The 16,468-nt window shown below is 42.3% G+C and overlaps 2 protein-coding genes across 8 annotated transcripts in view; one reads left to right on the top strand and one right to left on the bottom strand.

Annotated features, from left to right (window-relative positions):
- The window catches only part of SSR3 (signal sequence receptor subunit 3), a 29,352-nt gene that overhangs the window by 8,775 nt on the left and 4,109 nt on the right, over positions 1–16,468 (top strand). The window contains exons 4-5 of one of the 2 annotated variants that reach the window (XM_081828398.1): positions 3,406–3,537; positions 4,770–7,678. In XM_081828398.1, coding sequence (XP_081684524.1) covers positions 3,406–3,537; positions 4,770–4,836 — 199 coding nt within the window. In that variant the 3' untranslated portion in view covers positions 4,837–7,678. Of the gene's footprint in view, positions 1–3,405; positions 3,538–4,769; positions 7,679–16,468 lie in introns of those variants that run through there. The other variant, XM_081828402.1, reaches the window with a different exon arrangement.
- Positions 9,320–16,468, bottom strand: part of KCNAB1 (potassium voltage-gated channel subfamily A regulatory beta subunit 1) — a 370,920-nt gene continuing 363,771 nt past the window's right edge. For 4 of the 6 annotated variants that reach the window (XM_081828363.1, XM_081828369.1, XM_081828370.1 and 1 more), the window contains one exon: positions 13,522–16,245. In XM_081828363.1, coding sequence (XP_081684489.1) covers positions 15,803–16,245 — 443 coding nt within the window. In that variant the 3' untranslated portion in view covers positions 13,522–15,802. Of the gene's footprint in view, positions 11,116–13,521; positions 16,246–16,468 lie in introns of those variants that run through there. The other 2 variants (XM_081828375.1, XM_081828385.1) reach the window with 1 other exon arrangement.

Raw genomic sequence — 16,468 nt, 5'->3', positions numbered from 1 at the left:
GGGATCATGACCTGAGCTGAAGGCAGACGCTTAACGACTGAGCCACCCAGGCACCCCCTGATTGTAAATTTTTGCATGGTGATAGAGATAGGGAATCTAGGACATTTTTTTAAAAAATCTTTTTACTGGGTGCCTGGGTGGCTCAGTCGTTAAGCATCTGCCTTCGGCTCAGGTCATGATCCCAGGGTCCTGGGATTGACCCTCGCATTGGGCTCCCCACTCTGTGGGAAGCCTGCTTCTCCCTCTCCCCCTGCTTGTGTCTCTCTCTGTCAAATAAATAAATAAAATCTGGGCACCTGAGTGGCTCAGTTGGTTAAGCGACTGCCTTCGGCTCAGGTCATGATCCTGGAGTCCCTGGATCGAGTCCCGCGTCAGGCTCCCTGGCTCAGCGGGGAGTCTGCTTCTCCTTCAGACCCTAACCCCTCTCATGTGCTCTCTCTCATTCTCTCTCAAATAAAGAAATAAAATCTTTAAAAAATAATAATAAATCTTTAAAAAAAATCTTTTTACTAAATTATAGTATTTATTAGAAAAGTGGTTCTTAAATTGGAGTGTACATCACAGTTACCCAGTTTCAAAATGCTTGTTACAGCTCTGTAGGTTTTAGGTGATGAATTGTAGCAGAGATGGCAAATGTGTCTCCTCTGCCCACTGCAGACTTGCCTGATTTAGTCTGGCACATGTTCTTGATTCTGGGATATGTCTCAGGATTTTTCTCAGCATGGTATTCAGGTAGTCACTACTACTGGATCAGAGTTGGAATTGGAAATGAAATATCTTTGCCATTGGCTGAATCAGTATTTCAAAGAATGAAGTGTAGGTTTTGTGAATACATAAAATGTAGAGTGTCAGAAGATTATAAAATTTCTGTTCTTGTCATCAGAAGTTTGTGCTGTTACTATTTCACAAAAACCACACTGGATAAAGTTGTATCCAGGTGTATACTCATGATTGACTCTGCTAACTGAGATCAGGACTCTCATTAAGATCTAGTATTTACAAAAAAAAAAATCTAGTATTTTTCTCCCTCAAAAGAGGTGCTTCAAGAGATTTAAGAGAAGGCTTAGCAACACCTCTTTGCCTAGATACAAATGGCTCAAAGCTCCCACCTACAGTCATTTGGAATATGTACCCCATGCGACTTTGAAACTGCTTTGCTCTCCATTCAGGGTTGGAAATTAGCTGAGGAAAATCAGAGAGTCATTAATATTTATCCCAGGGTGTGAGTGTTATTTCTTCTTGACTTACCAATGGTCTGTCATTTAGTATTAATGTGATTATAACAGTTCTTGAGTTTGGTCTCAGTCTTTGCCCTGTAGGAAATGCTCCTTGGAAAAATGACTCCTTGGGCTTGAAAAATGACTCCTTGGGCGTGCTCTCCCAAACTAAGTTTCTTACCAGTGAAGCTTTGGCAGAACTATTGCTGATGAGGGCATTTGGGGGTCTTCATTTTTTTCTAAATGAACCAGGATATCATTGGGCTAGAGAAAATTCTGAAAGCTGTCCAAGATAGTCCTGTGTATACACTGATGTAACACTTGGACATATCGGGAGCTGGAGTAACCTAAAGGATTGAGCCACTTGTTTTATCACAACTGTTTTGAAGATGGTTCTAATTCAGGCATGACAAGGAGTTAGGGAGAAGTGCTCCTATGGAGGTGGGATAATCTAAGCAACCATAATGGAGGCATGCTAATAGCCTGTTTAAGGAACCTGTCTCCACTGGGTCTTGTACCAGTGTCTTAAAAACAAACGTTCTGAATGTTTTCTAGCATTAAACCATGTTGGGGCTATGCATCTTTTTGAGATGGTGTTTTCTTTGATCAGTGTTAAACTGGTATAATTATTTCCTCCAATTCCAAGTCACATGTTTTTTAAATTTACATTTAAACTTCTCTTACATCAGGAGCTGTTTTTAGTTGATGGCTGCATTTAATGTAGTATCTTTTACTTATCCCAAACTTACAGTAAATAGAAGTTTTATTAAGTTGATGGTATCCATAGAATCAAGGACCTATGGCATTTATATTAGAGAACACAAACTTCTTGTGATGAAGTTAAGTTCATTTCATTTAGCTCCTTTACAGTCAAGCTTGTTGACTTTGGATTAAAACATTTGGTGAGTAAAATGTAGCAATTGCCAATGACATTAGCCATAGTGCTGTCCTTAGAGGATTGGTGGAGGGGATCATCTGGCCCCAGGGTAGTGTATCTTTGGGGAGGACAAAGCATCAGTGGTGATGGCTTTCAACCTTTTTGATAATAATCACAGTAAAGTACTTCGCCTTTCGACCAAATACACTCAAACATGCACACATGCAAACGTTTCACAAAACAATAATTATCCTACTGTGGTTGATACACTTGATATTTTTCTTTTCTTTTTTTAAGATTTTATTTATTTGTCAGAGAGAGAGAGAGTGCAAGCACGTAAGCAGGGGAGCGCCAGGCAGAGGGAGAAGCAGACTCCCCACTGGGCCAGCCAGGAACCCAATGTGGGGCTCGATCCTAGGACCCTGGGATCACGACCTGAGCCAAAGGCAGATGCTTAACCGACTGAGCCACCCAGGCACCCTCAGTATTTTTCTATTTAAAAAAATGCTGGTCTCATTCCACTCAGTTACTTTCCCTGAGCGTTGAATCCACCCAATTGATTTCACGTCCCGCTAGTGGGTCACAACCTACTCTTCTAAAAACTGCCTTACAAAGTTAATTAATCAAATGGAATAAAGGCTATCTTATTCATAGGCATCCTGGAACTTCCTGCTGCCCGTGTGAAGAGGTAAAAGAAAAGGCTGATAAAGTTTTAGTTAATAAAACATAATGAGTAAAATGGATTAAATAAAAAGTAAATGGGTTTTACAGAAGTTAAAAAATCCTCCTAATATTGAAGCACATTCTTTGTTTGAATTATGTAAAGGCAGATAAAGATAGTTGCAGACAAGTCTGCTTCTGTGAGCCATGGCTAGGTTTTGTTTTTGGGATTGTCTTCAGGTGTAATATTAAAGGCTGAGATCTGGAGGCTATTGAGAGTCTTAAGCCAGCACAGCCAGGAAAGCTTCATCTGGCTACTGATCATGGAGTTTGTTTTAGGTGAGGACCTAGATAACGATGTCTCTTTAGGCTGCTGGTGAAGCCAAGCCAATTGCAATTAATCTGTCCCTTCCTCCAAAGCTCTGACTGCCTGGGAAAAAAGGTAATACACCAAGCAGCTATTTTTATCAGTAGAGTAAAATATCTTTTTCAGCAGGAAAAAAGGGCACAGTGCTGATTAAATTTAATGTTAAAAACACATTCTGTCTAGAATACGTAAGGAAAAACTTACCTTATAGTGGACTAGAGCCATGTGGTATTTAAAATATTTTAATACATATTTATAAACTTGATCAATTTGTCTGTCTACAGAATCTTGTGGAAGAAGAACGAAGTTGCTGATTATGAAGCTACAACATTTTCCATCTTCTATAACAACACCCTATTCCTGGTCTTGGTCATTGTTGCTTCCTTCTTTATATTGAAGAACTTCAACCCTACAGTGTATCCTTTTAAAGGTTGATTAGCATTTTTTGAAGTCTAGAATCAATAGTTTGTTTCGGTTTTTGATTTATCCCAAGTATTTTACTGTGAAGAAAACTGCCCAGGGTATCAGTTCACTAAATAGCACTGTGACCTCAGGCAAGTTTCAGGACATTTTATTTTATTTTTTAAAGATTTTATTTGTTTGACAGAGACACAGCGAGAGAGGGAACACAAGCAGGGGGAGTGGGAGAGGGAGAAGCAGGCTTCCCGCCGAGCAGGGAGCCCGATGCGGGGCTCGATCCCAGGACCCTGGGATCATGACCTGAGCTGAAGGCAGACGCTTAACAACTGAGCCACCCAGGCGCCCCAAGTTTCTGGACATTTTAAATAAGGGCTTTGGGTTTGACTTAAAGTTCTTTGAAGTTTATAACTCCATGATAAATCACTCTTACATATATGATCGTGTGTATCTTCCTATTTAAAAATAAGTTCTGAGGATCAAAAGAAACTTGCCTTCTTTGACAGCTCCTGGCATAAGCCCATGTGTCTGCTTTGGAATTGGGTGGATAGCCAGTGTAGTTATTTAGGCAGATTTCATAATATCTTAACAGTGTTTCAAGCTGCTCTTAAATTGAGCTTGCGGGCAAGAATCAGTCTTCTCTTTTTAGGTAATTTTAATTAAAGGTGTTAGGTAGGGATGTGCAGCCATACTTTTAAGTGGAGATTTTATGTAATAAAATAGACTCCTCCAACTTGTGTCTTCTGAGAATACTAGAGTGGTTTGCCCTCAACAGTCCCATTCTGAGGCTGAGAGTAGCTGTGAACTTTCAGAGCCTCCTTGCTTTTACAGGCCAACTGTAGCCAAAACACTGATGGACAGGGGAGACTTACTTTTCCTTTGCTCTTGGCTGGAGGCAGGGAAGCTAAGTTTCTTCTTCCTGTTCATAATCTTGATTAGCTCTTCTCCTTTAGGTTAAATGGAATTCAGATGTCTTCTTTGTGATCATGTGTTCTAGGTTTCTGTCTCAAGTGTTTTCTTTTTAAAATTGGAACACATTTCCTGTGAATGCTCTTCATTCTTTATAGCCTTCTGTCTTGTAAATTGCATTTGCAGACGATGGGACTGCACATCATTGTCATTTTACAGTGTCAGATGGGAAACAGTGCATTTCAAAGAGATGGGCTCTTTTTATTTTGTTGAAGAACTACTTTTGGGCTTTTAATCTTTCCTTAACGTTAAATTTTTACAGGAACTATATTTTATCCATAAGTGCTTCATCAGGCCTCATCGCCCTCCTGTCTACTGGCTCCAAGTAGACCAAGCCGGCTTTGCCCCCTGGCTTTGTATCTACGGGTGGCCTGTGGTATATGGAAACGTAGCAGGGTGGTCAGGGTGAGAGACACACAAGATGTTTTTATAGTCTGCAGTTGGAGGTTTTGAAAAACCCAACAAAATGTAATTCAGTATTTGTTTATTGGCTCTTTTTTGACAGATTGTTGAAATTAAATGAATTGAAACAAGGGAAACTCAGAGTGCCAGAACATTTTTTAAAAGGTAAAAAGTGTCTCGCAATGTGCTTAAATCACAAGAGGAGAAAATAACTTGTTTCCTTGATCTGTCAGAGGTCACAGTAACCTGGACTGAGCTGTTATTATTTATAATAGTAGCAAGAAGTTAATAAGTGGTTCTTTGTGTTCTAACCACAATATTACAACTTTTGTGAACCATAAATATCAGAATGAAGAATCCTTTCCCCCTGGGGATTGAACAGAAGCCTCATGTTTACAAATCTCTGAATTTGTGATTTGAAATAACTCAAAAACAAGGTCTCCAATTTGGGGAGAGAAACTTGTGGAAAAGTGTTCTTTTGTTTTTTTAACAGAAGCGAGGCAGCCAGGGTAATAACCTAAAATTAGTGGCCAGGCATATGAGAGTTGTCCCGTGGGGTTAAAGCACATACTGTTCAGCTGTATAGCCCTGCCTTGGGTGGCCAGGAAGGTCAGTTCAGCCCTTCCATGTTGGTTTGACCTGACCGAGAGACTGGAATCATTGTTTTCCTTGACTAGGGTCTCACACCACTAGAGGAATATTCAATAGAGAACCTCCTTCCTGAATATTGATGTGTAAGAGATTAGAATAATGTTTATGATCTTAGTTCCAGAATTCTAAGAACTCTCCGAGGAATTGCAGTGGTTTTAGTGTTTCTATAGCACTTAGTGCAGCCTTTTTCCATCAGGACTTTCATAAATTTGACCTTTTTTTTTTTTTTTAAGATTTTATTTGTTTGAGAGAGCACAAGTGGGAGGGGCAGAGGGAGAGAGAATTTCACACAGACTTAGCACTCAGTGCAGGGCCTGACGTGGGACTCGATCCCAGGACCCTGTGATCATGACCTGTGCTGAAGGCAGATGCTTAAGCTGCTGAGCCACCCAGGCGTCCCAAATTTGACCCACAAGTTCCCATTGATTGTGAACAAAATTTCTTCCTATTAACCTCTTCAGCCCCTAGAGTTCAGCCAAGAACATTGTCTTGCATTTCTTAATCAGTGTGTGCAGAGATAATTATCATTTTTTGGTGCAAAAAGTTGGGGAAGCTTTTTAGCTTGTATTATTTAAAGGGTTATGGAATAGGGGCACCTGGGTGGCTCAGTCATTAAGCATCTGCTTTCAGCTCAGGTCATGATTCCAGGGTCCTGGGATCGACCCTCGCATTGGGCTCCCTGCTCAGTGGGAAGCCTACTTCTCCCTCTCACACTCCCCCTGCTTGTGTTCCCTCTCTCGCTGTGTCTGTCAAATAAATAAATAAAATCTTTAAAAAAAAAAAAAATGGTTATGGAATAACAGTACTTCAAAAGAAATATTCTATTCCTAATTCCTAATCTTAACTTTAATTTTTAGTTTCCACTTCTAAATTTAAGGTGAATGTTGTAAATAATATTTGCTGTTTTGTTTATAACTTTATAGAAAGGTGTTCATCAGGAGTTTATCTTCTATGGGCATGCCCAAGAACTTGGAAACCGGGGCAAGAGCACATTTGCATAGTGGTTTAGTGTCTTTAATTTAGGATTGTATTTACTCATTGTTTCTAGGAGTTTGCAATTTACTTTTCTTTGGTGCATTATTATCCATGGGCCATCATTGGATAATATGGAATAATGAGGAAGTCACAAGAAGAGTCACTGCAAAATATGTAATACGTAAGAGGTTTTTCTTACTGTGTTAACTTTTTTTTGTAGATAACTAGTCAGTAGTTTGGTGGCATGGAGTTTGTGTACCAAATGCATTTACTTATTTGACAAACCATTAGGATCTATTTGTTAGCAGAGCTGGGCCTAGTGTTTTTTGGTTTGTTTTTTGTTTTTAATTGCTGGTAAAAAAACGCCACTAGATGGCAGTGCCTGTGTTGAAAGGGGGTGGGGGGGGCAGTTGCCACCATTCTTAACAATATGTGTACCTGAGATGGAGTGGTGAAAAAGGGGCATCAGCTTAATATTCTTCATAGAATGTCCCTTGAATTCATAAACTGAATAATTTGTAGAAAAGCAAATAAGCAAAATTTGATTTTGGTCCTGAATTTTACCTAGAGCACTTTTTGGTTCTGATAATGGTTTCTAACTTTCTATACTGTTGAATTTCTGTGCATACGTTTGTAAGGCATATATTCAGTTTTCATTCAGAATTTACTATACCACTACTTGGGAATTACAGAACTATTCCCCCAGAACTCTCTCCATCATCGAAAATGGCTATGTGGTACATAGAATTATGATGTGCTGCATCTGGTTTAGTTACTAAAAACCTGTTGCAGAATTTATATCTTAAAAAGACCCCATATCCAACACCAGTAAAATAAAAAGGGGATCTTTAAAAGTGATTAAATAACCTCCCTCCTTGTGGTAAGTAGAGGCTTAAATTGTTGGCTCATTTCACATTTTCCTGTTTTTAGTTTCTCCTTTACAGCTTCATAAAAATCTTACATTGAAATTATTCTTAGCCAGTAAAAATCTATTGGTTGTCCTATTTGGTAAATTATTCTAACTTGGAAAGAATAACTTACAACAAGGTTTGAAGTTCACTGAAATGTGGAGGTTGGATTCCTACTCAAAAGTCTTGTGAAAGGTCTTATTAAGTATGATTAAACTTTGTTTTTTAAAATTTATATTTTTCTTAGATATCTTTATGAGAGCCATGTGAATAAGTATGTCATCTTTATTACATTATTTGCCATTATCATTTAAATTTCCCACGCATGTAAATGCGCATTTTTGTAGTTGCTGATCAGATGTCTGCAGCAGTGATGGGCGTAATATGGTTGTGTGACAGAGCAGCGTGTCAGGCCTCTTTGCCAATATATGCCTGCTGTGCTGTCCTGCCCACTGAACTTCTGGGTTTTCGGTATGTGTGCCAGTCACTGCTGTTTCTGGAGACATAAAGGATACAGAGACATAGCACTGATCTACAGATCCATCTGTTTGGGCTCAAGGGGATTAGATCCCACCTCTTTGGACTCCCAGGTAGGGGAATGAATTGAAGATTAGGAGGGTTTTTTGAGTGGTTGGTTTAGATTTTCATGGATGTGGTTAGAGACTCACTTCTCATTGGCTTTCATGAGTTTTCATGACATCTCTTTGACCTTTGCCTCTTAACCGATTCTGAATTTGGATTCTTAACCCAAGCTTTTTTAACTTAAAAATTTACCTACAGAATTCATAAAATTCATCCTTAAAACACTGGTCTGGAACACTGAATACTTGGGTTTTAGGCCTGGTTTCCTCATTTGCCAAGGAGTGGTGGCCCTGGCTGATGTGAAGCTGTGACATCTGATGACAGATGGTATACTATTGTTGATGAGTTCTTCAAGTGGGAAGCCAGGCACACAGCGTCTAGTTTGCATTTCCACTGGCTGAGATTACAGTATGTGGATGACTGCTAACCAGGTTACCCTTTGGAGTGGTATGCTCTCTGCTACAAAATTCTTTCCAGAAAAGAATATGGGAGTACGTGGAAATTTTTCTTAAGGATATAACGGACATTTTTTTTAAAGATTTTATTTATTTGAGAGAATGAGATAGAGAGCATGAGAGGGGGGAGGATCAGAGGGCGAAGCAGGCTCCCTGCTGAGGGAGTCCCTGCAGAACTCGATCCCAGGACTCCAGGATCATGACCTGAGCCGAAGGCAGCTTAACCAACTGAGCCACCCAAGCGCCCCATGACATTTCTAATCTAGTATGTTTACCATGGCGGATGGTTTGTCTGTTAAAAAACTAGTTCCCGGGCACCTGGGTGGCTCAGTTGGTTGAGCGACTGCCTTCGGCTCAGGTCATGATCCTGGAGTCCCGGGGTCGAGTCCCGCATCGGGCTCCCTGCTCGGCAGGGAGTCTGCTTCTCCCTCTGACCCTCCCCCCTCTCACGCTCTCTCTATCTCATTCTTTCTCTCAAATAAATAAATAAAATCTAAAAAAAAAAAAAAACTAGTTCCCATGGGTAAGCAATAATGTTTGTCATTTGGTTTTAATTTGCAGGTGTTTTTAAATGAGTTTGAGAAGCTTTAGCCTTAGTGCATGCAGTGTATTTCTAAAACCCAATGAGAGAGATCTTTAGCAGTTAATCATTCATTAATAAGAGAAAAAAGTTTGGATTGTTACTGAAATCTTTTGATATTGTGTTTCTGTTGGGTATCATTCAGTGTTGCTTACTTGCCAACATAATTTTTATTCAGATGATTCTTACTGCCTATTTTATGGAGGCAGATATATATATATATATATTCCCTTATAATGCAAGATCAGATAAAAACCTCTACTTGAGATTAAATGCACAAAATGCTTTTATTACTCTAAGCAAATAAGTTAAATCGCAGTTCCAATTATACAACTTCAGCTCATTTATGCATACAGTAGTTCACTGGTTTAATACACAATGAACAACTGAAGGATGATCCATCATTACTCTGGTACTCCTGGGCAAAAAAACCCAAACTGTTTCCTTATTAGAATACAGGTAGTAGTAACAAAAAAGAAAATTTAATGGTATTTCACACTAACAATTTAAGATTTAGAATTTAATCATGAAATACATATTTGGAAATGGTGGCAGAAAATAGCATTTTAAGCTGATAGTCTATTCTTTAAATCTTAAAGTGATTTCTGTATGGGGTACTTGCTAGCCAGAAAATCGGTATTTTACATGCTCAGGTATCCAAATAGAGAAATAGGACTCCCCCCGCCCCCCACCAGGTTTTCCCTCCTTACAGGTACACACAATATATTGTTAAAGTTTTTTTCAAGTGGAATATTCATGAGGGTAGGTAACCAGTCCGTAGTGGCAAGGTTAGCCCTCAGCTTCTGTGTGCAACAGGGCTAGGTCCCTTTGATCCATGCAGAGAGCTTTCATGCATTTAGTTTAGTGCATATAATGTGGTTATAGAATCAGGAAATATTTTAACATTTGCTTTTTACTAGGCAAGTTAATTCACCCAGCATAAGTTGAACAGTGACAGCATTTTTCACAAAGTCCATGATTCACTTTCATGTTAACTCCTCAAAAACAAGCATCCTATTGTAAAGTCCCAGTGCTAATTAAACAGTAAACAAACATTTGCCTTTATGGGTATTTTACAGGTTTACTTACAAAACTGAGCATGTGTATATTTTTAAAACTCACATATTTAAACTTGCAGAAGCTGTGCCTACAAGCAGTCAGATATATAAAGCAGGTTTTAATAAAATGTAGTCAAAAATGAACACTTCAATTGTAGATACTACATTTTATTCAAGGCCTAAGCTTCCAAAGCAGTGTAATCCTCCTTTTCATAAATTAGGCATAATGTTTCAAGTTAAAGATTGGGTGTTCATCCTTTCACCATCTCTATGTGTGAATGGACATAATGTTAATAGAATCCTAATGGATACCTCAGGTAAATTACAATACAGGGCATTCTTGGGGCCAGGCAACAGTGAATATTTTTAAAAGGTAATGAAAGCAAATACCTTGGAATTTTAGTTTTGTTGAATGACCGGTGAAACAACTCTTGCTAACCTTAATGTGGAACTAGAAACAAACAATGTGAAGTTGTTTCTGCTTATTCTCCCACGACTTCTGAGTTAACGTAGCCTGTTTCCGATGCAATCCACATTGCATCTGTGGATTTTATGCATTTTGGAAAAAATACATCTGTACAGCCTTAAGTTACTAAATGCCTGAAGGTAATCTGTCCTCCCCTCATACACTTCCTGTGGCATAAGCATGAGGTGTACAGAGCAATGCAAGAAGAGGTGACTCCAGTCCAAGATAAGAAAATAGAATGGATTTCCTTGGTTGTGAGTTTTCAGATGTGCTCGTAATTCAGGTGCACAGTGGTAGCGACAGCAGATACCTCAGAATCCGGGAATACTAGAGGTTGAGCAGCAGGCTGCTAAGTGACTCAAAAGACTGGCTAGTGACACCATTCTGTACCAGTAGAGACTGCAGTTTGAACCGTGCACATCCCGTGGCTCATGCACTGCCTTATGATCGGTAGTCCTTTTTGCTGTAGGGCTTGTTTCGCAATATGTTATCAATCTCATTTACCACATGTGATGTCATCTTTGGGAGAACCTGAGGAGCAGAAGTACAGAGGATATGGTTAGTACTTGATGGTCATTTGTTCATTGTGTAATATTAAGCAGAGTCGTCTAGACTTGTATACATTTATAATCCACAACTAGATGTAAGCCCGCCACCCAGACTGTAAGCTCCTTGAGGTCAGGGACCTTGTTTTTTTCACCATTGCATCTCCTGTGATAAGAGTGCTTGGCTCATAGTTGGTGCTTAGAAGTATTGCTGAACTGAATAAAGGCATAATGTATAAATGAAGGCTCATAGAAATACAATGAGTCACAGAATTTCAAATTTTCTAGCGGCCACATAAAAGTGGAAAGAAACGTGAAATTAACATTTTTATTCCATTTATCTAAAACATTTCAACATGTCAGCATAGAAAATTAAAATGCCCTACATATTTTAAGTACTAAGTCTTTCAAATCCAGTACATTTAACACTTACAGTGCATCTCCATTCTGATAAGCTGGTTTCATGCACTAAAAGGCCATTTGTGGCTAGAGGCTAGGGTTGTGGACAGCACAGGTCTAGAGACTTAAGGAGAAATTCTCTGCCCCTGGTGGTCACAACCCTGGTGAAGGGTGGCCAGGGGTTAACAGGCATCCCTCGTAGCTGGACTGGCTTGGAAAACTGAGCAGTCTGAGATGGAGGGAAGAAAGTGTAGAGGGTGGTGATGGTAGGAATTGGGGCAAAGGGAAGTTGGGGTTATCAGCATGGAAGGCCTCGAATGCCACTCTTTGGAGTTGGGACTTGATTCTTGGCAGCGGGGAACCTCTCAGGACTTCTGAGCTGGGAGCAACCCCGTCAGACACCTAGAGGTAGCTTGAAGGAGGAGATGGAAAGGGAACCCAGATGTTAGACATTTCTTGCTGCTGGAGCCAGAGATGATAAAAGCAGTAACTAGTTAGTGGCAGTGGAGTAGAAAAGGAGTGGCTGGGAGAGACACTTTGGAGGCCGAGGAGGATTTCAAGACTGAAGGACTGGAAGGATGGAGATGTTGATCGTTGAGCCTGGGAACCACAGGAGGAGTGTGGAGTACGAGAGGTTTTTGAAGTAGGAGGTGTTGAGATGAAGGTGCCTGGGGGATATCCGCGTCGGCACGGCTTGTAGGGAGCCGGGTGGAGCTGTGGATTGGTGCCGGCAGGAGGGCTGGAGTGGAGGGCTTATGAGTTGCTTGCCACGGACACGCCTACCCACTGAAGCCTTGGGAGAGGACGAGCTCACCCAAGGCTAGAATTTATCCTGAGAAGGGACCACATTACACCATAAGGCAAAGGACAAAGGCAGACTTCTTCCTAGGAATAGACTGACCCTGTGTGGAGACTGGCAAAAGAACGATGGCGGCCAGTTTTGAGGTTTCGGCCTTGCCCTTCCTCTGCTGCTGTCATGTTGGCCGGGGTCTCCACTCCACCTAGTCTCCACTCAAGTGCTAGTCTCAAAAGCCTGAGGGTTTGGCAGAATAGTAGAGCTATTCCGCCTGAGAAACTAGTTCTGGGTAACGGTTTCCTATCCGGAGCTAAAGCGGGAGAGTTTAATTTCCCACCAGCTTAGGAGTCTCAGAGAATTGAAATGAATATGTTCTTTTAAATGAGACTGCAACAAAGAGAACCAAATCTAGAAAGTAGATTTGTGGGAAGTTTTGTCTAAAATACAGTGGGTTAGCCGTGTGAGGAGAAAAAAATTCTTCATTCATTACGCCAAAGTAAATTTCGGATAGATTTAAACATTAAAAAAAGAAACCATAAAACGACTTGAATAAAACATGAAAAATGTATATATAGTGTTGTAAGACTTAAATTTTTAAGAAGCCATACATCCAGAATTTTACGTGAAGTCGCCCAATTTTTTAATGCTGGCAACTGTTGTAAAACATTTTCATCCACTACGGATTACACAGACATCCCACAGGCTACCAGTTTGGCAACCTTGCTGTTCTACTGACTGGAATAACTGGTGGGCTGAGGACACCAGGGAAGGAGTGGTGAGGGGAGATGAGCCCTGGATGTGAGAAGGGCCTGACCACTGAGAAGGCTGGATTTCTCTGAGCAGGTGATGGGGAGCCTCAGGGTGGGGAGAGAATTGCTTGTCTACTTTTTAGGTTTTTTAGGGTGGGGGCATGTGCAGGTGATGGCAGGCTTCCTGCAGCTGTGGGGTCTCCTCTCCAGTTTTGCCCACTTAACTGAGGCTCTGACTTCTGTGTCCCTCCAATTTATGCATGTCTTAGGCACGTTCCATCCCTTGGAGCAGCTGACTCTGAAATTTCCTTTTTTTGACAACTGTTGGCACTGCACACTTTATCCTGCATCCAGTCCCACCACTGCTGGGTGCCCCTGGCTGCCCAGCCACAACTTGCCTAGGGTGGAATTTTCGGTGCTGGGCTGGCCGGAGGTAGGAGTGGAAAGGGGGAGGGGATGATAAAGCCTCCAAGGTAGCAGCCTCCCAGCTTGGGTAATGGTCCCTTTTCCCTTGACCGTTGGAGCATCTCTTCCCCCCCATCCTGCTATCAGCCTGAGCCTTGCTAGGGGGCAAATGCTTTGGGAAGATGATGGACTCAGAGTTTTCCTCTGAAATACATATTTTTTAATTTTTAAAAAAATGTTATTATTTTAAATCTTTTGCTACCTGGAATACTCCCCCAGCCATGGAGTTTTTGTTTGTTTGTTTGTTTTTTTAACCATTCCCAGGTGGTAGTAACTCCTCCTGGGATGGCAGTGGTCACTCTGTTAGCATGATAGGAATCCCAGTTTCTCCCTCTTGGCTAAGCCACCAGCAAGTCATGGTGTCTGTGTGCAAAGCCTGTGGAATCCATCCACTTCACCTCCACGGCCACCATCCTCGCTAGCCCCAGCCACCATCTCCTGTCACCTGGACAACTGCCTTTGCCTTTCTTCATTCCACTTTCTACACAGCAGCCAGCACCATCTTTAAAAGTTCAAATAACAGCATGTCCCTCTTAAAATGCTCCCAAGGATTTGTGGCATGTACAACAAGACTAACCTGTTCAGCGTCCTGTGAAATCTGTCTCCTGCCTGCGTCCACTTCAGTGCACGCACTGCCCCTTGTGTTCACGACACGTTGGCCACATTAGCCTTAGGCTGGCGGTTTCTGGAAAAAGCCAAGTTCCTTCCCCTCTCCAGGCCTCTGCACTGTTCCCCACTGTGTCTGGAATGCTCATGCTTGGGTGTTGCACATTTCTCCTCTTCCCTGAGCTTTAGAATATGCATATCCCAGAGAGGCCTGGGGCAAAAACATCACCTAAAGTAGGCCCACCCCCTCCTCAATTAGTCTCTATCACAGAACCCTCTTCAGTTACTTAATAGTCCTCACATTTTGAAATTATTTCATGTTTATTACGTGCCTCTCCCCCTGGAATGTAAACTCTTTGAAGCTCGGACAGTATCATTCTTGTTTCCGATGGTGTCTCCAGTGCCTGGTACGTAGTAGGTGCTCAAAGGATGTGAATGAACTAAGGGACAGATTTCTGAATTCACTCTCAGCCAGCCTGTGAGCTCGTGAGGGCAGAGGCCTGTTTTTTTTCTCAGTACTCTGCCTAGCGTGGTGCCAAACGTCTAATACATAAGAACTATGAATGGAATTGAAATCATTGGATTTTCCATTGTGTACAGACTGTACCTCTATTTCCTCCATTGTCATCCCTCCTTGTCTTTTCCCGGAGCATAAGTGAAAATAAGGTAGGGGTGGTTTTCATAAGAGGGAGCATTCCCCACGCAGGGATGGAAGCCCACAGAATCCAGGAGGAGTTGGGGGCCTGCAAGGGGTTCTTTGTGGCAGGGGCAGAGGTGATTACCCTGCTGCAGAGCCCTAAGAAAGTGATGGGGGGAGGGAGGTTGGCACCATTTCTCTCCCAGCATATCCTGGGCTATTTGCCAAAAGGGTTTTAAACATTTCAAAAAGTTTAATGATGTTTGTTGCCACGTCCGTGGGTTTCCTTTTGGGAGGGTTCACAAGGCTTGCTTCAGGGACAGGTGGGCGGGGGAGACCGTTCTGTTCCCCTGGGAGCAGTAGGAAACTACACATCCATGCCGGTTTTGGTAGGTGGTGGCTGTGGCACGAGTAGTGGGCAGGCTCCTCCTCAGGACCCTCGGGCTGTGAGTGGCACAGGCTCCGGACTGAGGTGTGGCCTTCGGGGGTAGGGGATGGTCACAGTAGCCACCAGCCCCACCGTCTCCACAGATGGAATTCCCAGGAACATCGCAATCCCGCTTCCCCTCTCACTGCCCTTACGGGCTCCCCAGAGCACAGCTGCAGGCTCCTACCAGTTCCTGTCCGTGCGGAGGAAAGAGTGGGTGGTTAGTCCTGAATTGGCTGCTAGGGAAGATGTGATCCTGGAAGTCCAAAATAGAATTTTGAGCCTAGTTCCTCTTTCAAATGCGGGAAACATTCATTCCACAGGTATTTGATGGCTGACTAAGGGATATGTAGTTTGCTGGGAACTGGAAAAGCAGTGGCGATGTGAGAAAGACACAGGTCTCTGACCTCAGGGAGCTTCCTGTCCGGCAGGGAAGACGGGTAATTCTATCACACGATCGTAAATGCTGTGATGGAGGGGGAGGAACACAGGATGCTGTGGGAGCAGAAGGGGGCTGTTGGCACGATGTAGCTTGGCAAATATTTGGGGAAAGAACTAATGAATAAATGATGTACATACATTGTCCTGTGGCTATTACATTTCAAGCAGGTTTTTATGGTAAGTCCTGGGAACCCCGTCGCCCAGTGTCCCATTGCTTGGGTCTTGGAATGCACTATCCCACAACCCATCCTGAAGAATGAGCTTTGAGAACATCGCCTCTTCATAAGAGGACACCCTTGGATCCATGTACACTAAAAGTTCTATTGCTTCTTGTGCCTTTGCCCCCTGCACCCCCATCCTCTCCACCCCCCATCTAGGAACAGGTAGTCTTTGGGAAGCCATGACACAATGAAGGACAGAGGTGGAGAGAGATGGGACACTGCCTGGGGACATCTTCTGAGGACCATGATACCCCTGGAGTTTGGTGGGAAGGGCCGTAGTACTTGCCTGAATGGCACCGAGGTTTTCAATGAGTTGTTCAGGAGTGGAGGACCCCAGGAGCACGGAACTCACACCTTCATTTCTCAGGCACCATGCTGGGAAGAAAGAACACATGGTCAGGATGTCAAAACACTTCTTATTGATTAGCTTCTAAACACCACCTGTAACCCCCACTGTTGCAACTGAAACTTAGTAACTTTGGGGGGGGGGGGATAGACAATGCTCTCTAGGATTAAAGACCTCAGCAGCAACCCCTATCCTGCAGAGGGTTTAGTAGAATCTGTGCGTTTGAGTTGAGGGCTTGGGGCTCACACACTT

The sequence above is a fragment of the Leptonychotes weddellii genome, chromosome 1 (genome assembly GCF_054177405.1).
Source record: "Leptonychotes weddellii isolate Sample4059 chromosome 1, ASM5417740v2, whole genome shotgun sequence".
In the NCBI taxonomy this organism is placed as follows: Eukaryota; Metazoa; Chordata; class Mammalia; order Carnivora; family Phocidae; genus Leptonychotes; species Leptonychotes weddellii.
This window is presented reverse-complemented; position numbering and strand designations above follow the sequence as displayed.